This window comes from Suricata suricatta, chromosome 8 (genome assembly GCF_006229205.1).
Source record: "Suricata suricatta isolate VVHF042 chromosome 8, meerkat_22Aug2017_6uvM2_HiC, whole genome shotgun sequence".
NCBI lineage: Eukaryota > Metazoa > Chordata > Mammalia > Carnivora > Herpestidae > Suricata > Suricata suricatta.
Genome location: NC_043707.1, coordinates 114,176,650 through 114,202,225, shown reverse-complemented (window position 1 = coordinate 114,202,225; position 25,576 = coordinate 114,176,650). Strand labels below are relative to the sequence as shown.

Sequence of the window (25,576 nt, the reverse complement as noted above, 5' to 3'; positions counted from 1 at the left end):
AGCTACTCTCCCCCCTCAGCTCCTCCTGCCGCCCCAGATGCCCTCCCCCTACTAGCTATTCTTGCCCTTAAAAGCATTCCTTTTTTGAGCTTTTCTGACTCCGCAGACATTGCTTATCTTCTAGATAATTTTTGCTGTCCAGACTCCCCTTCTCTGACTCCTTTTTTTCTGGGGGGTCTTTTTCACTCTCAGGTTTACTGTGATAGGAAGCTTCTATCTGGCTCCAATGACCCCCATCCCTGGTCCTCATGCCCTTGTGTAATCCCCTCCCCAGGAGCGTGGCCAGGACTACTGACTTGACTTGAACTGCGACCTGCCTCGCACCTCCACGAGTGATGGGATGTCACTCCTAAGATTAGGCTCCAAGAAGCTGACTCTCTTGCTTGCACTCTCGCTGGCTTCTCTGATGGCTGTGAGCTGCCCTGTGGAGAAGCCTACATGGCCACGAGCAGAGGGCAGCCTCCAGCCAACAGGAAGCACAGAACTGAAGCCTTCAGTCCAATGGTGCAGGAGGAACGGACTTCTGCCAACAACCATACAAGTGAACTGGAAAGCGCGGCCTTGGGATGACTATGGCCTTAGACAAGACCTTGACAGTAGTCGGTCACAGCCCTTGCACAGAGGACCCAGTAAGCTGTGCTGCTTCCCAACCCGCTGATGATGAGATCACAATGCCGTTGTTTTAGGGCACTCGGTGTCAGGTGATCTGCTGTCCAGCAATAGGTAACGCATACATTCTCTTAATGCACGCACACAAGCTACTTCTGTTCCTCAAATTGTTGTTTTTTTCAGATAATCAATTCCAACGATTCCTCTGACCAGAGCATCCAGGTCCAATCATCCCTGTGCCAAGTACACATGCTCCTCAGATACTCTGTCCTCATGGTCATTATAACTAAGTACAATGATCCCATCAGTGGCTCTGGCACCTCAGCTTCTTTTCCATCTCAGTCTTTCCTGCTTCCAAATTCTCCTTCCACCAGAGGTGGGAACCAGGTTTGATGAGACCATCAGCCCCCCCGCTTACACCTCCTAATGCATGCATCCATCCATTCATTCATCCATCTGAGCATCCATTGATCCATCCATCCAACCATCCTTCCATCCATCAACCCATCCATCCATTCATCCATCTGACCATCTATCCAACCATCCGTCCATCCATCCATCCATCCATCCATCCATCCATCCATCCATCCAACCATCCTTTCATCCATCTACCCAGCCACCCATCCATCCGTTCTCTCTGTCTATCCATCACCCAACCATGTATTCACTTCTCTACCTCACCTATCTTACCAACCCATTCTCCCATGAAACCAGTCATCCATCAGTAAGTCTCAAGTGCTGGCAAAAGTAACTTGATAATGAACCACTCAGGAAGCCCTGCCCCAATCCTTCTGTCTCAGAAAGGGATGAGAACTCGCCCTCTTTCTGCAAACTCCTCCCTGCATCCTCCTCCAACACTTCTTCCTCCTTCCCACAGCTAGTGGAGCAGAAGCAGCGTTCTGCCATCAAAACATATGTTCTTTCCAGTAACACTCCACCATAAGTGGAGACAAATTTCTTTTGGGGGCTGTGTGTGTACGTGTGTGTGGGGGGGTGTTGAGGCTGAAGGGCTTTGAGGAAGAAGACCAGGGAGCCTAGGACAGTTGAGAGGAGAGGTGACAATAAGGTGTGAAGATAGCTGTGATGCCGATTTCAAAATTCACACCTCTAAACTTCAAGCAGGTGGTTCTGAAATCTGCATCCCTAGAATGGGCACTGACTGTGCTTCTGTATCTTGGGGCTCTCATGCTCAGATGCTCAGCCATGTCCATTTATGGTCTCTGGTTCCCCTTAAATTTCTTCCTTCTGTCCTCCAGGCATTCTGTGACTCCAGAGCACACCCCTGAACAGCCCCCTTCTAGCAGGGCCAATCCGAGGCAGGGAGGGACACAGCCAGGGCCCTTCCTGGAGTCTCAGGTCCCTGTCCCATCTGCCAGGCCTGGTCACCAGAAGCCTGAGTTCCTATCCCTGGCCTGAGCTATGCTCACCACTTTGGGGAACAGAGTCCCACATACCTGCGGCTCCCTCGTCATCCTGCCTGTCCCAGCTCCAGTGGGGACCTTAATAAGCATTGCTTCAGGGCCAGTCACCTAAATCAATTAATGGAATTGTTTGGAGCAGCCAATACAGGGCGGCGTGCCAAGATGGAGAGGCTTTTTTTATCAGTAAAATTGGCAAGAAAGTAAGTTTCAGGCTCACGACTTTCAATTCCAGCCTCCTCAAAGAAGTAAATTGATTTTCCCCAACTGAAGATACTTAATCTTGAGAATTTAACATTTCTGTACAAGAAAATGTGTGTGTGTGTGTGTGTGTGTGTGTGTGTATGTGTGTGTGTGTATTTCAGAGGGAGCTGAATCCCAGGGAATGGGTGCTGAGACGCAGTGGCAATGTGATTCCATGAGAGACCTTGGGTATTTTCCATGTTGGAAAGGAGACCTTTCCTCAAATTAATTGGCTTGCATATCCCTGGGTGTGGAGGCTTTGGCCCTTATCAGATCCACAGAGCAGTTAATCATGTCTCTTGGATTATTTCCTTGGGGACCAGGCGGCTTCCCTGAGTCTGCTGCTTCAGCTTGCCATTACATGTCCCCTCACCAGGATGGACTTGTGGACCCTCCAGTCCGGCACATGCCCCCTGAGGCTTGCTGGGAAGGCGGGGGCTATAGCCTGGGGATAGGAGGTGGCAGGAAGGGTTGGCTCTGTTGGACTCTGGTGTCATGCCAGCATGGGTTCAAATGCCAGCTCCTCTGGGACCACAGGCAAGTGATGTCACATCTCTGAGCCTCATCCTCCACATCTGTCAAATGGGGGCTGGCTTAGCACAGGGCTGAGTCCCTAGGAAGTGCTGTACAAGTGGATGACGTCATTATTTCTCTTTAAGGCTAAGTTCCCTCATCTGGGAATGGGGGATAGTAATTGCTATAATGCAGAGTTTCTACAGAAATTAAATGACACAGTGCTCAGGGTAGGAAAGCCCGGTGCTGACGGGGGCCAGGGAAGGTGCCATAAAATAAGTAAGAAATGCTGAGTGGAATTGATACACTGGAGAGAGCCGTTGCCTCTTGGCTCCCACAACTGTCGCTCAGTGAGAGAGCAGCTCAGTGATGCCAGATCTTTCACATTTTCAAGAGGCTGGAAATGTGAATTTTTAAAATGCAAAATGCTCTCAATTTTAAAATGCTGGCAACTAACGTAAGAAAATGTAAGTGATGGACGGCCCCAAAGATGTATCTGCGGGCTGAAGAGGCCTGTCTATCACCCGTTTCAACAAATAAGAAACACGGTTAACACTTACGACACCTGTACTCTGTGTCAGGTATGGTTTTAAGGTGTTTACATGAATTATGCCACGTAATCATCTCAATAACTCTGCAAGGTGGGTACTGTTATCAGACCCGTTCCACAGATGAGAAAGTGAAGGCACAGAGAGGTCCTCAGTCACAGTAGTTTCCGGTCACTTCCCCTCATTCCTGGCCCAGCCCTGCACCTGTCCCTGCCTTTCTGTTGGCCCTCTCTGGATCTCTTCTATTCTGAGGATCTCGGGGCTCCTCCTGAGCTCTTAGCTCTGTGCAGGGGCAGGTGGCCATCTTGTAATAGGCACCAAGGTCCTTCCCAAAGCCCACAGTCCCCATCCGGAGGGACCCAGGGGAAGGGAGATTTGCCAGGTGTCTACTGGCTGGTCCCTCTCCAGTGTGCTCTGGTTAAGTCCTTTGGGGACTATGGACAAAAGGAGAAAAGGGTCCAGGCCAGCCTGCCTCCCAGGCTTCTGGGTCAGCCAGCTGGAGGAGCATCCTACTTGGGTGCTTCTGTGTCCGGCAGTGGGCTAACCACTGAATGTACAGAAGCTCATTGAGTCCTCTCGCTGAGTGCCACGTGGCGGGAATCGGTATCCATGTCATACAAGTGACCGAATTGAGGCTCAGAGAAATAAAATGACTTACCCATGGTCCCCCAGCAGAGACAACAAGTCCTGGGCGGTCTGACTTTAAGACTGACGTGACTTGACTGTGCCAGGCTATAAGGCCCTGAATCTCGCCTGCCCCTTGCATTTTGGCCCTCCCACCCTCTTTCTGCTTGAAGGCAAGGCTCTGATTCTAGACGGACCTGCAGATGGGTCAGGAGAAACAGGAAGCTGAGATAGGGTGATGTTTCCAGATCAAGGAAGGTGTGGGGCTGGACGGGAAGGCCTCCCCAGGAACTCTCCAGACTCCCTCGCTACAGCAGGACAGGGCCACACATGGGGGAGGGGCCGACAGTGCCGAGCCCCAGGCAGCCTAGAATTCTTGGCCCCCAGCTCTGGTCCCTTCCCTGAGTGGCTGTCTCTCACACACAGTCCCTCCCTCTGTGATGTGCCTCCCGCACACGCGGCAACACCAAAGGGGGCTAAATCCTTGGAGAAGCTGTCTTCCTACATCCTCTCCTTTCAAAGCTGCCCAGTGAACACGCTTCCCCAATGTTCTTCTTTACATTTTGCCTACATATTTTTACAGCCAAACAGTGCTTTCAAAGACTTCCTTTTTTCATCTCCTAATTAATTTTTATCTTCCCAGACGGAGGGAGGACAGCACGGGAGACGCTGTTTGTGATGTCTGCTGCTCCCCGACAACTCCTCAAATGAAATTTCCCTTGGAATGCCGGGGCGCCTCGAGCTGCGCGTCTCCCGGGCTGCAGGGTGGGCGCTGGGGCTCCCCCCCACCCAGAGGCTGATTTCCTGCCTTTGGAGGGGACTGGGTTCTCTGGAGCTCTCCTCTCAGAGGGAAGTTCCCCTGCCCTGCGTCCTGGATGTTCAGGGGGCCACCTGCTCAGTTCTTGCCCTTAACCTGTCTCCTGCACCTGCTCCAGTTGGCTTCTCCCCTCTTTTTATTCCACCCTCTAATTCAGCAATGGTGTCTGCACAACATGTCACTTGAACAACTACGTAGAATGTGGCAGGACTGGGACTGGGGGTACGGTGCCCTTGGCTGCGGCTCTGCTCTTCCCCAGCAGACTCTCAGACCGTGGCTGGCTCCTTAGAGAAGCCACATGGGCACAGTGACAGAGAGCGCGGCCTCTGGTGCCAGACTGCTGGGGTTCAAATCCCCGCTCTGCATTTCATTAGCTGTTGATCTTAGGCAAGTTTATGCGAACTCAGGTCACTTTTGAGCCTACTTTTCTCGGGGGTAAGAATGGAGATGATAATAATGGTCTCTACCTTCCAGGGTTGTTGTGAGGATGACATGCGTGAATACAGGTGAAGTGCACGGAACATTGCCTGGCAGCCAGTAGGTGCTTGATAAATGTTACTATTATCGTTGACCTTGCCAACGCGTCCTAGACTTCCTGTGCCTACTCCTGAAGCTGATCCCTGTTCGACCCTAGAGCCATATTCACTCACGCCCAGGGGAGAGGACCACCCCTGCAGAAGCCCCTAGAGTTGGTATGGGAGATGGTGCTGTGTGTGCAGACAGAATATGTGACCTTACATCCTGCTCCCCGCACTGATCTGCTAGGTGATCATGGGCAAACCACCCACCCTCTGTTTCCCCAGGTTACACTCAGGTGGAGTGGAGAGGAAGGAAGGAAGGTAGAGAGGAAGGAAGCTCATCCGGGAAGCTTCTGGGTGGGTGTTATGCTCCTAGCTTATCAAGTGAGGCAGGGTTCATGTCCCCACATTCAAACTCCTCTCTGCCTGCAAAGCATTCCCACTGCTGCTGTGGAAGGGAGCCTGGGCTAGAAGGCTGCACTCGAATTCAAGCAGGAGGCAATGTAGCCAGCCATTCAGAGGAATTAATTGGTGATCAGGAGAGCAGGAAAGTGGAGTTGGTCCTGCAGGAGATGCAGAGTTGCCGTTTCAAGCCGGTGGCCCTCGTGAGTGTAGGCCCTCATGCCCCAGCATCCCAGCTGGGGGACAGCATCTGTGTCCCTCCTCCACCCTTTTCACCTCTCTGCTCACAAGGAAGGTGCACGAAGGCTGAGCAGGCTGCTGGAGGTGCTGCTTGATGCTGAGGACAGACGCTCAGCGGGGAGCTAGAACCCAGCTCTCGGAAGCCAATCTGAGCATCTTGGCAAGGAGGGAGGCAGGGGCATTCAATCAGCAGCAATGAGATTGCACGGCCTTATTTATGCTGCTTCCCTTTGATCGGGAGCCCTGCTCCGGGATGGGCTCATGTGTAATGCATGAGCGATTCTCTGGCACAGTCAAAGGGCTGGGCCACAGCCTGGGGATAGGCACGAGCAGGCACACTCACACCGCACGTGCGCGGCCCCCCCCCCACAGAGGTATGCATGAACTGTCACACACCTATGTGGACGCATGCATGCAGGGACTATGCTGCACACATGCAGGCATGGGCCATTACACATATGCATGGACCATTACTACACATGCTGACACACACATGCAGGCACACATGCATGGGCCATTATACACATGTGGACACACATGCAAACATACGTGCATGCATGGGCCATTACATGTATGCACAGGCCATTACATACACATGTGGACACACACATGCATAGGCCATTACACATATGCACAGGCCATTATATACACATGTGGACAAAAACACAAACACACATGCATGCACGGGCCATTACACATATGTACGAGCCATTACATATACATGCTGACACACACACATGCTTGGGCCATAACGCACACATGCAAGCTATTACACATACATGTGCATGGGCTGACACACACAGAGGCCCATCCACCCCCATGCTCCTTTGTCTAGACACACACACGGGGACCTTTAAGCAGACAGACAGACACACCCACACACACACAATCTCCATGCACACACACATAGACATTCTGACATTCACCTGTGTACACTCATAGGCACATGTGCACACACTCAGATCACAGAGATGCACACACACGTACGGTCACCAGCACACACACAGACATATGCAAATAGCTAGGTCCAGGCACCAAGACGCACATAGAGCCGCACAGGCCGACTTTGTACACGGGGCAACTGTGTGCACACAAACACACCTAAATGCATGTTTATATGCGCCATATCCTGGGACGCACACATACAGGCATATACATGCTCACCTACTGCTCACACACTCTCGTGAACACCTACACAGGGTCCCAGAGAGCCCCTAGCATGTAGGCGACAGTGCTTTTATCTGCTCCTCGCACCAAACGCATGACAGGGACCTCTAAGGAAGGCCCCATTTGCCACTTCTTGGTGGCAGCAGCCATGTCCATAAGGAGAGTCCTTTTCCTCTCTTTCCTCTTCACTAAACATCAGCCTCCACCCTCAAGGAGGGACACATGGGAGGTCAGGGTAGGGGGCAGCAGTGGAGGGCCTGCAGTGTGCAGGGATAGAGGCTTTCCCTCCCAGCCCTCTCCTTCCTTCCTCTCTCCTTACTCAGACCCAGTGGAGGCTCAACTCCTCCCTCAGAAGCTTCGCCTGGAAAGACTCAGGAGCTGGGGGGTGGGGAGCCAAGGCCCAAGCTTTCAGACTGATTGAGAGCAAGTGATTAATAGACAAATGAATGGATGCTTGGACTTAGAGTTCCCGAATCCTATCCGTTTCCGAGAAACCCTTAGAGAATTGGTTCTCCAAGTGTGGGAACTCCTTACAAATGTGCATCCTCAGCCCTGCCCCAGACCTACTAAACCAGAAACTCCAAGGGTGGGGCCCAGGAATCTGGGCTTTTCCCAAGCCCTCCAGGCGGTTCAGATGCACCCTCCAGTCTGAGAACAAATGGCCTAGAAGGTGGACTGTGGAGGAAGGCAGACCTGGGTCCTTTGGCTCTGAGTTCTCGAACACCCTGCTTAATCACTCTGAGCCTCAGCACGGACATCGTTGCGGTTCCCCCCTTGCAGGACTTGTCGTGATGATTCAGTGAGGCCATGCTGCTGGTCTGGCCCACCTCGAGCTCTTGGTGGCAGTAGCTGTTGTGGTTTTTACTTTACTTTCCAGAAGAACTTTACTGGTTCTCAGGGTCAGTCCATCTGTCCACCCTGGCTACTCTGGGAGAAGGCGGACACCCTTGGGGAACTGAGCCACCTCCTACCAAAGCAGGAGGAGGAAAGCCCTGGCTGGATACCCCTCAGGACGGGAACGGCGCAGGTGGCAGGGGCAGTATCTGGACACTGGCCTTCCAAGAGTGTAAGACGCTAAGACATGTTTATGGATGCTTGTTCAAGTCTTTACCTCCTCCCTTCTTCGGAGGACGTGCCCATGGCTGCCCTCTGTGTGGTGAAGAGCTCACCCCCTAGGGCAGGCCAGCCTCTTGGGAGATGGAGGCCACCCACTAAGACCCTAAGCCAAGGGCAGGGAGCTCACTGGCTCCCAGCACCTGTTTGTGTGTTTGGGCAACGCTTCTCCTTCCCCATTTCCAGCCTCAATGTCCCACCCATGATGATTTAAGAAAACAGCACATTTACCCTGCTTGTTCCAGGAGTGACGACATGTAGGACCCATGCTGGGACCGACTCAGGTGGCCACATCATCAAAGCTCCCTGAAACCAACTGCTCTCAGACAGGGAGGGCCTGAGCCCGGGGAGTCCTGGCCCGGGGGGTCTGTGTAGTTAGGGAAGAACAGTGAAGGGCGTGGGAGGGTCAGTTCGTGGTGCTGCAATGGAGGGGGAGGGTCTCACCTTGAAAAAGGTCATGGTGGCCCCGTCTTTGACAGCACCATACTCGATTTTGGTTTGCTTGGCCAGGTCATCGGCAGAGTCGATGGGCGATTCCATGCGCTCCACGGTCAGAAAGGCAGCCAGGTTGGCCGTATAGGAGGAGATGATGATGAGCGTGAAGAACCACCAGATGCCACCAATGATGCGCGTGGACAGGGCTTTGGGCATCAGCTCTGACCCTGGGAGGATGGAGAAGGCAGGTGGTCCCTGACAATGTCTAGGGCTGCTCACGTCCTCTGGGTCACAGACTCCACTGACAATCCAGGCACAGCTGAGCAGCAGTTCTCAGTGCGTCCCTGGACCAGCACCATCAGCACCACCTGGGAACTTATTAGACATGCACATTCTCAGGCCCCTTCCCAGGACCTACTGAATCCGTCACTTGAGGGGTAGGGCGCAGCAATGTGGTTTTGGTGAGCCCTCCAGGGGATTCGGATGCAGGCTAAACTTTAAGAACCGTTGTTCTAGAACAACAGGCACACATGCACACCATTTTCATGGTCTTGTCAGCCCACTGTCGTCCTAGGTTCTGAGTAGACAGCCCTGGGCTCCTGAGTGACTAGTCTTCCCACTCTGCGTGATGTGCCAGACACTTTTCCCCTTTGGAACTCTGCAAAGTACAAAGGACCGTCCTTCCTCCATCCCAGCCTCGCACAAAGAAGGGGACAGAATCGGAGAGAAAGTGCATTGTAAATACAAGTGGTATACAAATACAGGATTGCAGGGTGGTGCTTCGCAGGAGGAGAAAATCAACATTTTTTGAAGCTCTTTGCTGAAATAGATCACTCTTCCTCCCTGACCTTGGGTGCAGAGCACAATTTAGATGAAACCTTCTAACTGAAGTAATTAACTAGGCGGCTTTCAAGAGATTTAAATAGCAAGTGACTCCTGAACTTTCCAGAATATTTGGACCTGCAATCTGAAAAGTGTCTGCTTTGATATGGATGATTTTTTTTTCTCAAAGAAATCACTCAAAGGAGAGTTTTTCAAATACATAACTATTTTTCTCCCTCCTAATCAAAACCTCGTGGGGAATATATCAGGGGGCCGTGCTTTGAATAGCAGCTGGAGAGAAGCTATTACTGCATTGAGGGGCTTTCCAGGTCTTTCCCAACTGTCACCGAGAAAAGATAATGGACAACGAAGCAAGGTGAGGCTTCCGGATGCTCATTAATAGTGGGGACGGAAGGAAGCACTTCCTTGAGAGCCGCCTGTCACTTCCCAGCTCTGGAGACCACTGGGGGGTTTGGGGGCTCTCTTCCCCTCCACCCGGCCACACCAGCTTCATCTGCCTACCCCTCCCTGTCGCCCCCAGATTGCTCCCAGCTTGGGCTAGGGCTGAGCCCCCAAGAGGGAGAATGACTTGTTTTCCTTGTTGGCTTGGTGGAATCTGCCAGGCTCTGCTGGATCCCTCCCCAGGCCCCTGAGCTGACCTCTGTCATGGCTGGGAGATCACTCCAGTTGGGGGCAGACTTCTCTCTCCTCTTCCTCTGTTCAAGGGCCCAGCACAGGCTTGGCATGTAGCGGTCACTCGGGGACACGCTGGGATAATATCTTTCATCTGGCATTTGCTGATGGAGGTGTACCGAGGACCAGGGTTTGTACTGGGCCTTGCGAGCACACGCAGGTGAGCGAGGAACAGGGAGTTTGCCCCTGGGATTCCCTTCCCTTCCTTGCCCCTTGTCACCCACTGCCCCTCAGTGGGACCCTGACAGGCATAGAATTTGGTTCCACACCCCTAACACCCCATTCCCTGAGTTAAGAGGCTCTAACCTGTGACTCAAGAGGCAGATGCAAGGAGCACAGGACTCCCAGCCAGCAAGCCTGGTGCGCAGGGCCGTGGCAGTGGGGTCCTCCCTGGGGGTCTTTCCTGCCTGGGGGCTACTTTCCCTGCATCCATGCTTTGGCCCATGGTGTGTCTGCACCACGCTCCTTGCAGCCCATGCATGAACTCTGCTTTCTGAGACATCTGAGCAGCTGCTGATCTGGCCAAAGGGCAGGCCCACCAGGCAGGCAAGCGCCAGGTCGGGTATACCGGCCCCCACACTAGAGGACATAAGAAAACAGCAGCCTTCCGTGCTTACCACCCCTGATGCGCTCAGGCTAACATCCCCACCTCAGCCATGGCCCCAGTTCCTAGGCTCCCCTCGCCTGGGTGGTCACTGAGTCCTGTCCCTGCTACATCCGGAAGCTCTCTTGGTCCATCACTGTCCTCCACCCCCATTCATGCTGCCCCAGTTCAGGTCTTGCGCTTTCATTCCAGCAGTGGCCTCCCACCCAGCCTCCCTGCCTCCAGTCTCCCCCATCCTCAGCTCCACTTTGCTCAGCCAGAGTCTAAGACTCGGTGAGACCAACGGTGGGGTCGGTCCCTGGAAGCAGGATGCTGTATGTCCACCGCAGCTAGAGCAAGAGAGGCTAGGGATGAGCCCCGCGCATCCCCGAGGGCTGGCTTCTCTTCAGTCTCAGACCCTGAGCCGGTCCAGCCAGGGACCTGAGACAAGAGTACACACCTGAGTCTCCAGCTGTCTCTAACCTGCTGACGGCTTAGCAGGCCCTGGAGAGAGGGCCGACTCTGAGGACTGGGGAGAGGAGGTGCTGCCTCCGAGGAGGCCCCTGGGGAGAGGGCACGTACCTTGCTGCATCAAGGACCCCATGCCGAACCAGAAGCTGTTGAGGAGAGTGAAGTTGTTTTCTACCACCTCGGAGCCAGGGTTGCAGGGATGAGCATCGTACCACTCATAAGGGCTGAACCTGCAGCAGGGACAGGGGAGGGGTGGGGTGGAGCTGCGGGGAGCCTGTGGGGAGGGGGCAGAAGGGGCATCCACGCCCCGGGGGCTGCCTGTTTAGCAGACACTGCCCTGAGCCTCCCCTTTAACATCGATTTACTTAGTGTTCTGCCGGGGAGGCAGGGAATGGGAAACCAGGGCCATTTTGCTCCTCGTTCTTTATCATTAGTGCCCTTTTCTGGTTGTAAACGTAATTCAGCAGTATCTCTTAAAATTAAAAGCGTACATGCCCTTCAACCTAGCCATTCTGCGACTCATTATCCAGCCTAGAAAAAACACGCGCACACGATCCTAAAGAGGGTGTTTATCAAGGCATTGTTTGTAATAGCAAAAAACCGGAAACAGCCTAAATGTCCTTCAACAGGAAAATGATTAAGTAAACTCTGTCAGAACCATACTCTGCAACGTCACACATCTGATAGATGTCTAGATGCACTGCCGGGGAAGGACCTTCCACACATGCTTGGGGTTAAAAAAAAGGTGATAAAAAGAAGAACCGTATGATCACATTTGTATAAACAGATTCCGAAAGACACAGCCTCTTTACTTATGTGTGTTTACAAAATCATAGGAAGAGTCTGGGAAGATTCTTATCTAAAAAAATCTCAGGGTTTCCCTCTGGGGAGGGGGTTAGAATGGTGGCAGGAATTCCAGGGAAGCCTCTTGCTTTATATGGATTACGGGAATTTTTAAAAATAAGAATTGGCTTTTCTTTTTAAAAACAATTTTAATGCTTATTTATTTACTTTTTTAAACTTTTTAATGTTTATTTATTTTTGAGAGAGAGGGAGAAAGAGAGAGAGGTGAGTGGGAGAGGAAGGCACAGAATCCAAAGCAGGTTCCAGACTTCAAGCTGTCAGCACAGAGCTCGACACAGGGCTCGAACTCATGAACAGTGAGATCATGACCTGAGCTGAAGTCGGATGCTTAACCGAGTGAGCCATCCAGGTGCCCTTAATGTTTATTTATTTTTGAAGGAGGGAAAGAGTGTGAGCGGGGAAGGGGCAAAGAGAGAAGGAGACACAGAATCCAAAGCAGGCTCCTGGCTGTCAGCACAGAGCCTGACGTGGGGCTCGAACCCACAAACTGTGAGATCGTAACCTGAGCTGAACTGGACACTTAACCAACTGAGCCACCCAGGCACCCCAAGAATCTGCTTTCTAATTATATTCTTAAAATGGAAAAATAAAAGCAAAACATACTCTTCATAAAATATTCAGAGTCTAGAAGAATACAGTGAAAAAGTGAAAAGTCCTGGAAGTTCCCATCCCCGGAGAGAACAATGTGTTACATAAGTGTTCAGATTTTTTCTCTCTGCATATACAAATACCTGTATGACAGGGAAAAGATTGTTACTTAAAGCCCCCCACTGTCTTCTAAGGAAAAGAAGTCCCAATTACAGGAAGGAGTTTTGTTTATTGTAGGACTTGCGGTTGAGGATATGTAACCAGGGGAAGGCTGGCAAACTCGGTGGGGGCGGGGGGGGGGGAGACGGAAAGTCCCTAGAGATAGTGTCCAAGAGGCTGGGGTGGCTGGCATGGGGTGGGATCCTGAGATGAGAGACATGTCCAGGGGAATTTTGTTTTGCTTTTTAACGTGTGATATGCTTTAAGCATGATGTTGTGGCTTTTCCATGCCCCCCGCCAAAGCTTTAATAAATTATACATTGATCACCAAAGCTCACATGAGAAAATTTTGTCTTCACAAAGTGGGAAGATCCTGCATGCATGAAATTTTAAAGTGAGGCTTCAAACCAAGACGGGGATATTCAAAGGGGATGGCCATGAACTGGCTAGGGGCTCTAACAATCCAGAAAGAGGAGATAAAGGTGGAGGAGAATAGAGGCAGAGGCTGCTGTGGGAAGGTTCTGGAGAAGAGGTCTCTGGAGGGCCGCGTGTTCAGCGGTCCTCGCATCCTTCCCCCTCACCCCTGGGAAGTCTGGGGAGGGGGATTCCCACGGGGCTGCTGGGGGAGGGAAGAAGTCTGATTTGTGACTCCTAGAAATGGTGAGACTAGAAGTCTAGGGATGTCGAGGGCTATACTGGACTCAACTTTTTCTTTTTTTTTTTTTTAAGTTTTTATTTATTTTTGAGAGAGAGAGGGAGGGCTTGAACCAACCAACCCTTGAGATCACAACGTGAGCCAAAACGAAGAGTTGGACACTTAATTGACAGAGCCACTCAGGAGTCCCTCAACCTTCTAGCTTCTGAATTGGAACAATGTTTGTGGTTAGAGAGAGACCTAGGATTTCTGAGACCTGGGAGTGAGCCAGAGAGTGGTGGGTTCTGAAGCGTTTTTACGGAGGACAGGGGGAGCCTCATCCCGAACACGCCGGGAGGCGGGGTGAGAGATGATGGTTCCCGAGCGAGTGCCCCAGTCCTGTGTGACACACACACACACACGTGCACGGTTCCTGGGATACTTTTTCGACACAAGCAAAAATCATACCATAGTACTCCCTAAAATTTGGATTTTTCATTTAATAAGTCACCAGCCTCTTCCCAGATCAGTTCTTCCGGATCTACCGAGCTCCCAGTAATGACTTTATAGGTGCTCTTAGGTGCTCTTAACCACCCTCTAGGGAGGGCGTTGGGCCTGAGCGTCTCCCACTGTCGCACACTCTGCTGGAAGGAGCACCCCGGAGGATACCTCACCGGTGCCTAGGCTCTGAGGATACGCTTTCGAGATTTGCTGAGAAGCCTTTTGAGATTTGGGGGGGACCGTAAAGTGGGGCTCGGTGGTGACTTTCAATAGGACAGATTCCCAGAGGGGAGCTGCTTCTCATCATAAAACCCTCTGGCTCTAGAGCAGGCCTCTTGGTTATTGAGTACTGGATTAGGCCTGGCTCCTCACTACCGTTTGAGGTTGACAGTATAATGGGTGCCCATTTCACAGATGGGGAGGCGGTTTGGAGTAGTCCGGTGATGGCGCCCCTGCCCTCAGTGGGCTGGAGGGCCCAGACTCTAACCCCAAGGCCACAGGAGAGAACAGGAGTGAGCCAGATGCTGGACAGCAAGGAAGGCTCCCCTAAAGTAACAGGGAAGGCACCCCCAAAGTTAACAATGGGGCTTGGATTAATGGCTTGCTGCCACTAAGGATTGTGCCAGTCTTGCACACGGGTAAGAGCTAGCAGGGCTGTTGTAGATTCTCTGGCTCCGTCCAGGGAAGAGGCCGAAGTCCAGCCTGAGAGAGGTTTTGACAGAGCAGAGACTGTGGCTAGACCGTCTCTTCTTCCCTTAACCACAGTCCTGTTCTGCGTGAGAATGCACGCTCCCTCCTTTCCTTTGTCCTTCTGCCTCCCCAGGTGGACAAAGGCTGTGGTTAATGCCTGGACTCCTGGTGCTGGGCAGACACGGGCCAGGCCACTGTACAAGATGGACAGCTGTGTGATACACCGGAGCTGTCCTGACGTGGGCCTGGGGACCTGCTCTGGCTCCACAGGCCCCTCCGCTGGGGGCCAGCTCTCTAGCAGCCAGCATGGAGGGGTCCAGAGGCCACAGGCCAGGTGGAAGGGGACAGAGGGCCACCTCTACCCTATGGATGTGCTGTGCTTGACCCTAACAGCATTGTAAAAAAATTAAGTTAGTCGCTACACATAAATCATGATGGGGCGCCTGGGTGGCTCAGTCAGTTAAGCATCCGACTTTGGCTTAGGTCATGATCTCGAGGCTCATGAGTTCAAGCCCCGCATTGGGCTCTGTGCTGACAGCTCAGACCCTAGAGCCTGCTTCGGATTCTGTGTCTTCCTCTCTCTGCCCTTTTCTCCCTTCCTCTCTCAAAAATAAATAAACATTTAAAGAAAAAGTCATGAGATGTCGCTTAAAAAATCTGAATGTCTCTCTAAAACCATGAACTCTGCCCCTCTGGGCCCCCATTCCTACCTAGGGCCGTCTGCTGGAGCCCAGAGTGGCTGCCCTTCCCAGGAGGGTGTCCTCCACTCTGCTTCTGTCTCTCACCCTCCCTGCTTCACTCCCGCTTGCTTCCTGCCCAGCCCCAAAGGCACCTGTGATTGCCACCCGACTTCAGATTGACAGGCCTTGCTCCGGAACCCGACTCTGCAGGAGAAAGCTTTCTGACCTGAGGCACCGACTTAGCCTCGATGAACCTCATTTGTGACTTCTGCAAAGTGGGGATGATTATACCCACACCCACCCTCCCGCCCCCGGACCTTTTAAAGGATCAGACGGGATGGGTGTGCCATGTGTGTTCCATAATGTGCCAACTGTACTATGGCACTGCTCATGGCTTTGTGGCCAGGTCCCTTGTCCCTCTCCTGTCCCCTCAGGTGTCCTGTGTCATTCCAGTAGCTGCAGAAATCCCATCTCTTCTGGGAAGCCTCCCCAGCCCAACCTTGGGAAGGGAGGCTCTTCCTTCCTAGCCAGGAGGCAGGCGGTGAAAAGCAGGCTGAAAGGCCAGGGGCTGGAGAGGGACCGGCTGCCCACAGAACAGGCAGAAGGAATGCCGGAGAACCTGTTTTGCAGGGGGAGGGGAGCCGAGTGTGGGCTGGAGCCGCTAAAATTACAGTAAGAGCTCTGGAGAGTGACTCCTGCTTTCAAAGGCTTGTTAGGCCATTAGAGAAAGAGGCGTGCTGCAGGCCTCCGGGCGGCGGGCTGGGCCGCTGGGCAGGCGGCGGCCAGCTGGCAGCCAGGGCTTCCGAAGCAGGACAGTTTCATCCCTCACATCCTTCCCTTTGGTCTCTCTCAGTGCGGGAGGAGGGAGCGAGAGGGAGGGGGGTGGGGGCAAGGCTTTCAAAGAAGACTCCAGAGAGGAAAAAAAAGGGCCAAAACACGAAGTCCTTGGATCTCAAATTGCCTCTCCAGAGAAGTCCCTCTTCGCACCTTGTTAGGATTTAGAGAAAAAAGAACCAGGGCAGGGGCTGGGGCTGGAGCCTGGAAGGAGGGGCAGAGGGCCCAGAGCTGCCACTTCAGGGCAGGGGCGAAAGACAAACGTCTGGGTGGCCAGAGATGTGGGTCACACATAAAACCCCAGGTGACCCGAGTTCAAATGCCAAATGTGTCCCTTATTGCTAGGATGGCCTTGGAGAGCATGGGACCTCTGTGGGCCCCAGCAGTCTCCCCTTCACAGTGGGCTGAGACAGTCACATAAGACAATGGCTGTAAAGCACAGAGCATGGTGCTTGGCAAACACCAGGTGCTCAGTAAACAGTGAGCTGAACCTGCCCCCTAGTTACCTCCTCCCTCCAACAAGCAAGTGCCGGGTCTACTTCATGCGACCAACCGATGGCACAAGGGGGTTGCTAACAGGTGTGACAGATAGTAGGTGGTAGGATATATATATATATATTGAAGGATATAAAAGTTATCTGAGCCTCAGCGAGGGACAGAGGAGCAGGCATGGCAGTGGCTTAAACGTGGGCCTTCTGCATGAAGGACTGAGGATGTAGAAACCAGTCTGGTGCCCTAAAACCCCAACCTGGGGCCAGGGCTCTGGCCAAGGCATTCCCCTTACCTGGCAATGACAAAGAGGACACAGCTGACACCCAGGTAGGCAAGGAGCACGTACATCCAAATGTCTGGGGAGAGTGGGTTGAGGAAGGAGAAGACACTAGGGTTGGTGCCATTGGGCTTTCGATACAGGATGCTGACACCGAGCGTCATGAAGGGCTTGGAGAAGTCGATGGCCTTCTCGCGGACATGGGTGATGGTCAGGGGGGCCACGGCCAGATCTGCCTTCTGCAATGAGAAAGACACACACAGACAGACATGAGGGCAAAGCCTCAGACTAGTTGGGGACAGACACCTTCTCCCGGAGGAGAGAGGGTGAGGAGTGAAATGGAGTCCTTCGTCTGAGCCTTGGGTCACTTGATGACTCTGCAGTTTCAACTTCTACTAACTTTTCTCCTGGCCATGCCATGCATGGCATCCTGGGCAGACAACAATAGTTAGCCTTGACCCCCGTTCTCCAAGAGCTCTTGGCCCTCAGGAAGAGGACAGTGATATCGACATGCAGAGAATGGAGCCCTATTAAAGCTGTGACCCATGGGGGTTCATTCTCAAAATGATGCTTTGTCAAGTAAATATAGTTCAACCATCCACAAACATTTAAAAATAGCTCCTGTTCTTTATTTGTGACTTTCAAACATCATGAAGAGGACACAGAATCCACAACAAGCCTTATTTGAATCTGTTTTCCCCTCCCACCCCTTCTTGACTGCCTTCTTTGGAAGGAGAGAGAAGTCCGGAGCCCTCTTCAATAGGGGAGGGGAGGGAGGAGGGCAAAGCAGAGGAAGAAAGGAAGGGGGTGGGGAAGGCTAGGAATGTTCCTATGTTGGTCGATTTTAGCTGGCCACAATTTTAATGAGGGTAATAATTAAAGGTCTGTTTCTTCGATCTTAGCTTTTCCCAATTAAAAATCTATAATCCGTCATTCCCATCTTTCCAGCCTCCACCCCACTGCTCTTCTGTTACAGGAGACCGCATTTAACTGCTTCCTGATTACCACATTGCCTTTTTCACAGCTCCATGCTTTGCACACTGTGCCCTACTGAGAATGCCCTCTCCCTATTGTCTAACTCTTACCCACCTACCGTATTTCTTTGCACAGGCTGCCTCCTCCAAGAAGCCCTCTCCGATGGCACCCAATTCTAAACTCCCATGAAGCTTGCTTTGCCCCATGGTAAGGTCCTAACCTGCTGAGGTTGAAGCCAGGATGTGTGGCTGTGTGACTTTTTGCTTTATCTGCCTATTTACCTGTGAGTTCCTAAGTGCAGTTGGGACTGGAGGTGATTTACTGCTTTGTTTGTCCATTCCCAAGCTGCAGCTCAGCCTCTGTGATATTTGTTAGTTAATATTGTTTTCCTCTGGGAGGGCTCCTGTGGCTATTTACATATCAGAACGTGAGCCAAGCTATCATCACTTCCCTATTTCAGGTATGGGCAGAACAAAGAGAGGACATGGGTCCTCAAGACCAGCACTAAGGCCACTTTTGCATAGGCAAGGCGGCTACTTTGGAGATCCCTTTCCAAGGCAATGTCTCTAGGTGGCCACCCGCTGGCGTGGTCCAGCCTCATTCATTCATTCATTCGCTCACTCACTCACTCATTCATTTTATGAGCTCCACTAAGCACTAGGGATACAGAGGTTAGCCAAACAGACATGGTTTTGGGCTTAGAATCTAGCGGAGGAGGTGCACATTCATCAAATTGTTTACTCAATGGTAACTGTTAACACTAACTCTGACTTCACCAGTCCTAGAATAGGAACAAACAACCAAGTTGAAATCAGACTTCAAGGAAAGGAAGGCTTATCTGGGTAGAACCCCAGCTCGTAAAAGACTACAGATGACCCAGGATGGGGGCGGAGGGCACTGGCAAACACACAACCCTGATGTTGCACCGCCCCCCACCTTCCTTTTCCTTTTAATGGCAGACCCTTTAGCCGATTATTGACATTTGGAGCCCAAGGGTTCGGTGAACCTTAGAACCTGGGGCAGACAGGGAGGAGGAGCCTAATACAAAGGACATTTCGTACTGGGACCTTCCTTTTGTAAATGTCTGAATTCGTGAGTCAGAACTTGCCTAGCTTCGAAGGCAGAGGAAGATGAAATGCAGAGTGCCTCCCTGGAGCCCTGTCAGTTCAGGGTGTGTACAAAGGAATGCAACAAAAGGAGAGAACTCTCAGGGAAGATGCAGAGTGAGTATTGGGTGTCTTCTCAGACCTACTGTGCTCCAGATCTGTAAAAACATTCATTGGGTGGAAGAGCCTGGGTGGCTCAGTGGGTTAAGCATCTGACTTCAGCTCAGGTCATGCTCTCATGGCTCCTGAGTTCAAGCCCCACATTGGGCTCTGTGCTGACAGCTCAGAGCCTGGAGCCTGCTTCCGATTCTGTGACTCCCTCTCTCTCTGTCTTTGCCCCTCCTGCTCATGTGCTCTCTCTCTCTTTCAAAAATAAATAAACATTAAAAAAAAAAAAAAGACTTCCTATGCTCCAGTCTGGGCTGCAGAGCTGAGCAGGAGACCCAGCTCCTGCTCCTACAGAGCTTCCGGTCAAGTCAGTCTCTGCTGGGGATGTTGCTGGGACTCAGAGGGGTTGGGGTCAGGGTGGGACACACTGGAAGGTTCCTTTCCATCCTGAGTTCTAGGATCCTGTAAAATGTTGGCATCACAGGGGTGTAGTGGGCTTTTGATTCTAGAACTTGGCTTTCCCTGGCCCCATCCCTTCAAAGCACATTGCTTTGAGAGGCTCTGCTCTGACTCCAATCACTGTTTATTTGGAGCTGGTCTCTGGGAATGGCTTCTGAGGCTTGGAGTGGGTTCTTGGGAAGAACCTCAAAGTCAATGGTGCCAATCTTCCTTTGGCTTTGATGGCAAGTTGCATGAAAGGGCCAGTGACTGGGGATCACGGAACCTTCAGCACCTTCTCACCAGCCTCCTGTCCTCCGGCTCTCGCATGCTGGGAGGCGGGCATCCACGGCATTCTGTGCTTACAGCAGCGAGTCAGCTGGTCAACCTGCCTTTCTTCAAGGGGAGTTTTGATGTGTGCTTTCCCTTGGGCTTCAGGAAAGCTGGTGTTCTCCACTTCAGTTTTGGTTTAGGCAGGAAACACTACATTTCACCGTTGGTTATGAGTTCTCTGAAAAAAGGCCTTAGTTTGTCCAGCTTCCCTTGAAAGAGTGGAACAGATGTCAGGCCTCTGCTGCTTCAGTTCATTACTCAGAATGAAAGGCCCCACTCTGGCGGGTTCTTCCCACTCATGCAAGTTTTCTTTGAGGTTTTCTTTGAGGATGGTTTATAAAATCGTAGGCTGTCAGAGCTGGATGGGAGGGAGACCTTCAGAAACATCGAGCCCAACCTCGATTTCTTATGAAGGGAAACCGAGGCTCTGAGAAGGTCCAAGGCCTTGGCTCTCTCACATTCACAGGAATCATATCCTTGACCAAACCAAACTTGACTTGTCTGGCACAGTCTATGGTCTTATGAGTGATTTGTTGGTCCCATCTGCCTCGAGGACCTTTCCATACCTTCTCTATACCCTTAAAATGGGCCAGAGAACCCTGCCTGGACATTAGGTCATCCCCATAACCAGCTTTTCACTTACCACAAATCTGTGAGGACCCACCTGGCTCCAGCCTCTCCTACTTTATGTCATACTTGTATGCGGCCACTTGTCACCATTTGCTCTACCATGTTTCCAACAACCAGAGCTAAAGGCAAGAATGACTTAACCAGCAACAGCTCCATAGTTTGGCCCTTAGCATCCAGTCCTCTTGGCTACTGGTTGCCTTGTGCCAGAAAGTGAAACCAAGGAAACCTGGTTCTAAGAACAGACTTGTGACCATGGTCCCAGCTCTGGCAACTTATTAGTGGTCAGCCTTCTCTTAAGCCAGGGGTCCTCCCTGGCTTAAGGGAGGGAAAGATCTGCCCCCCGCCTGAGCCCCAGCTTGCTACGTGTGTCTGGTGTTCCGGTTGGCACCTGCCTATTTGCGTTCCCAATATGGTCTCCATCAGATTCCCCACCTCTGTGCTCTGCCTCTTGGCAGGGGTCCCCCAGGGTGTCTTGTGGCTCACACGGTGACCTGCTACAGTTAAAATAGTGAGAACCACTGTTTCATGGATGGTTCCTATACACCAAGCGTTACTAGTCAGGCTACACATACAATCCTCCCGGCAGTCCCATGTGGCCGTAAATGTTATCACCACATTCTCGATGAGGGCACTGTGGCTCAATCAGGCTAGGAGATTAGTTCAAACTCTACTTATTTGAGTGACCGGTGGCATTGGTGGCACAGTAGTGAGCACGGCTGCCTTCCAAGAAGCTGGTGAATGGCTGAGCCGGGACCTGGACCCAGTTCGCCACGACCTCCAACCCAATATTTTACCACACTACCACACCAGTCATGCATAGTGGGTTGAATTGCACGCACCCTCCAAATACGTTCAAGTCCTAATCCCTGGTACCTGTGAATGTGACCTTACTTGGAAATAGGCTCTTCCCTCAACCCACCCCCCCAATAAAATCATACTTATTACTGCCACTGAGATTAAACAGCATCAGATAGATAGATGCTGGGAGAGTGTCTAAGGCTGTGGAAAGGAAGGACATACTCTAACTTCAGTGGGCATGTTCGCTTCCCCCAAAGATCTGTTTCTGGCTCCTGCAGAGTGCCCCTAAATTCATCAGCCATTCATGAGCCTGTGGCACCATGGGCGCTCATTGTGGACTGGCTCCCGTAGGAGCCTGTATTTATCTGGACTCCGTATCACAGTAGTTCGGACGTCCCCAACAACACTCCCCAAGTGGTTTGAAATTCCCATAATACCACCGCATACCTATCAGAATTGCAAAATTGCAAAAAAAAAATGATCATACCAAGTGGTGATGAGGATGCAGAGCAATTAGATCTCCCCTAGGTTGTTGGTGGGAATGTAAATGGTTTAGCCACTTAGCTCAACAGCCATTAGAAAGCACAGAACTCAGGAACAGCTGAATGGAAAGAGATGTGCAGGGCAAGGTATGCGGGAAGGGGCACGGTGCTGCCACATTCATTCTTTCTCTCTCTCTCTCTTACCATTCGCCCCATATCTCTACATGTTCACTGACCTGGAAGATCCAGAAACAGGGTCTTTGCAGAAGGAATCAAGCTAAAGTGAAGTAAATACTGAGTTAGGGTGAGCTCTAAATCCAATGCCTGGCATCCTTATAAGAAGAGAGGAGGACACACAGGGACACACAGAGAAGGCCCTGTGACAATGCAGGCAGAGACTGGGGTGATGCAGCATCCAGCCAAGGAACGCCAAGGATGGCCGGCCATACTGGGAGCCAGTGGGGAGGCGTGGGACACATTCTCCCTCAAAAGGGACTGATTCTGAGGCCCCTGGGTGGCTCAGTTGGTTAAGCGTCCAACTTCGGCTTAGGTCAGGATCTCATGGTTTGCGGGTTTGAGCTCCGTATCAGGCTCTGTGCTGACAGCTCAGAGCCTGGAGCCTGCTTCGGATTGTGTGTCTCCCTCTCTCTGTCCCTCCCCAGCTCGTGTTCTGTCTCTTTCTCCCTCAAAAATAATAAATATTTTTTAAAAATTTAAAAAAGAGACTGATACAGCCAACCCCTTGACTTCTGATTTCTGGCCTCCAGAACTCAGACAGAATAAATTCCTATTGTTTTAAGCCACCTAGTTTGTGGCCATTTGCTGTGACAGACCTGGGTCACTCTTACACCTGCCGCTTAGATCTTGGGCAGGATGAATGGAGCTCCTTCCACCTCCCCATTCAGGTGAGCAGCCTCTATGGCTGGGCCCACCCTGCCCTGTCCTGAACCCAGGTTCCATTCCCAGAGACAAGAACTTGACTCTGGCTCCTGACCATACATGGCTGCCATTGAGTACACTTCACATCGGCTGGTCGGGCTTCTGAGTCCTGTGGCTGCAAGAACATGCCTCCTCAGCCCCACTTCCCTCTAGATCCTTCCACAACCACCCAGGGAAACCAGTTTCACTCCTGCTACACACACGGGGCTTTCCCCCAGGGCTCTGTCTGTTGGCTCCCTGTCACGTATGTAGTGTCTGTAGAATTCACCTTCCATTCTTTTCTCAAAGTGAGGTTTCTCCAGCTAGAACTTCCCTGCTCCCAATCCTGCTTCACATAGGTCAAGACTCCCTCTGGCCCTTAGGATAAAAAAATTCTTATCAGGGGTTCCTTAAGCCTTTCATGACCTAAGAGAACTTTCTGTCCAAGAGAATCTTCTGCAACGGTGGGAATGTTCTATATTTGCATTGTCCAATGTGGTAACTACTAGCCAAATGTGGCCAAGATCTTGAAATGTGGCCTGTGTAACTGAGGAACTGAATTTATACTTTTATTTAATTAGTTTTGAATGAAATAATTTTAAACATTAATTTTCATTAACTTAAGTTTAAATTTAAATAACCCCAGTGGCTGGTGGTTACTGAGCTGGAAAGTGTGGACCTGACCCTTACTTGCCTCTCTGGCCTTTACTTACCTCACGTCCTCTTGTTCGCTTTCTACTGGCTTCTTTCAGATCCCCCCCATCCATGCACACTCTCTCTCACCCCAGGACCTTTGCACCTCTGCATTTTTCTACCTGGAACTTCCTCCACAAGCTCTTTGTCTTGCTAATGTCTACCTCTCCTGAAGATCTCAGTTCAAATATCACATCCACAAAACTCCCAGATGACGTCAGGTCTCCTGGTGATTCATCTCAGGGCACCAAGTATTTTTGCTTCTAGCACTGATCACAGTTGGGATTTAGAGGGACTGGGGGATTTCTCCCCTCCTGGACCATAGAAGCTCATGGGAGCAGGCTCTGAGTCTGTGTCTTCCCAGCATAGTCCTCCCCATGCCTAGCACAATGCCTGGCTCCAAGCCCGCTGTCGGTAGAGATTCTGGGACTGAATGATTGTGGATGTGGAGGAGAGATACCTGGCAAGCATGTCCCTAGCATCCGCGGATGACTCCCAAATTCTAAGCTCAAGGAAACAGTGCTCCTTGAACAGCCTTGGACATTAACTTGACAACCTGCAGCCTCAATGATGCACACATCGGAATAGAGGGGAAACAGGGCTGCCCTTAGCAAAACTAAATTTGTATTTGTGAGTCACCATTTAATACCTTGCTCATCTGCCGGTACCTAAGCTCCAGGAGGGCAGGGATTCAACTGTGTCCCCCAGGATAGCCCAAAGCCTGGCACTAAGAGGCTCAGGAAAGTTCTTTGGCAAGACTGAGCAACAACGTACCCCCAAGCGTCCTGACCAACCCTAACCACAGCCTAAGGGGCTGAGCTCTGGCCTCAGTTTCCCTAATCAGCACCCTCTTTCTCCCCGAAGCCACATGACCCACGCCAGTCCGCCTGGACCTTGCCCCCCTGCCTGTCTTCCTCCAGAGTTAGGACCCTGCTTCCTGGACCCTGGCCCTTGATGGGCCCCTCACTTCTGGCCTATTCATTGAAAGCCCTCACCTGTCCTCATGGCCCTCCTCCGGTAAGTCCTAGTGACACCTTCAGCTCCACATCCCTCTCTTGTTATTGCCCTGGGCTGCCTTGTCGTCCTGGGGAGGGTCCACCCTTTGGGTTCAACTGTTTCCCCCACCCCCAGCCTGCCCAGCTCCATGTAGGGCTCCGTCCCACCCCCAGGTGAGCTCCCAGCAGGCCTTGCTTTCAAGTGCCCTGGGGCAGGCTTGGGGAGAGAGGAGGGGGCTGGGACAGAGCCTTCCTTGGCCTTGTAAACGGGGATTGGGTCCAGTGTATACAGGCCAGAGTCCAGATCTGTTCCTTGGCTGGGAAAAAGGTGGGACAAAGTGGGGCAACAGTGGGGTGTCTGAGACCAAGTCATCCTGACGTGCTGGCCAGCCCACCTGGAGGGTGGAGACCACAGTGCATAAGTTCAGTGGCCCTATTGGGAGATACTCTCCCAAGTCCTCCTTCACTCACCCTCTATACGCCACCTCCCACCTGCATGCCCGGGAGCCAGAAATGACCCAGCCCCCCCCCCCTCGGATTTCTCTGCATGCTGCTGGCCAAGGGGACAGGGAAGGCATTTCAGGAGCCATCACCACCTCTCCCGAGTCTCTAAGACCTTCCCCCAGGGTTTCCTGCATGGGCCAGTGACCACTGCCCAGTGGTTTCCGAGCCAAAGGGCTCTCAGCCCAGGCCCCGGCCTGTGACCCAGCGAAGTTTCTACCTGGACACACTTCTCTCTCAGGACACGTGTCCAGGCTGAACGGTCACACTGACTCACCCTTCCACGCCTGACTATCTGCTTCTTGCACTAGAATGTAAGCTCAGAGGTGGGCGGAAGGGAGCCTGTCTGCTCTGTTCATTGCTGTAGCCTCGGCGCTAGCATGCCGCTTAGCTTAATCAATCAAATAACAGAATAACTTGATCAAAGGGAACCCTGGATGGATCCATCTTTGGAGGTGTAGGAAAGGTAATCCAGGAAGCATTTAGCCAGGGCCTGACACCCTGCAGTTTTCAGAAGGGAACACAGAGTCACAGGGGATGTCTGATGTTCCACCAGCCAGCCGCCACACCCCATCAGCATGGTGGCCATGACTAGCCTGGGGAAACCCATATCTAGCTAAAGAGATGGGGACAAGTGCTAGAAAATTCCTGTGTAGACTGAGGG

At 51.9% G+C, this 25,576-nt stretch overlaps 1 protein-coding gene across 1 annotated transcript in view; it reads right to left on the bottom strand.

The window, feature by feature from the left end:
* The window catches only part of GRIK3 (glutamate ionotropic receptor kainate type subunit 3), a 223,364-nt gene that overhangs the window by 11,369 nt on the left and 186,419 nt on the right, over window positions 1–25,576 (bottom strand). The window contains exons 11-13 of the mRNA XM_029948707.1: window positions 16,951–17,174; window positions 11,328–11,446; window positions 8,657–8,874 (exon numbers count right to left, since the gene is read on the bottom strand). Coding sequence (XP_029804567.1) covers window positions 8,657–8,874; window positions 11,328–11,446; window positions 16,951–17,174 — 561 coding nt within the window. The remainder of the gene's footprint in view (window positions 1–8,656; window positions 8,875–11,327; window positions 11,447–16,950; window positions 17,175–25,576) is intronic.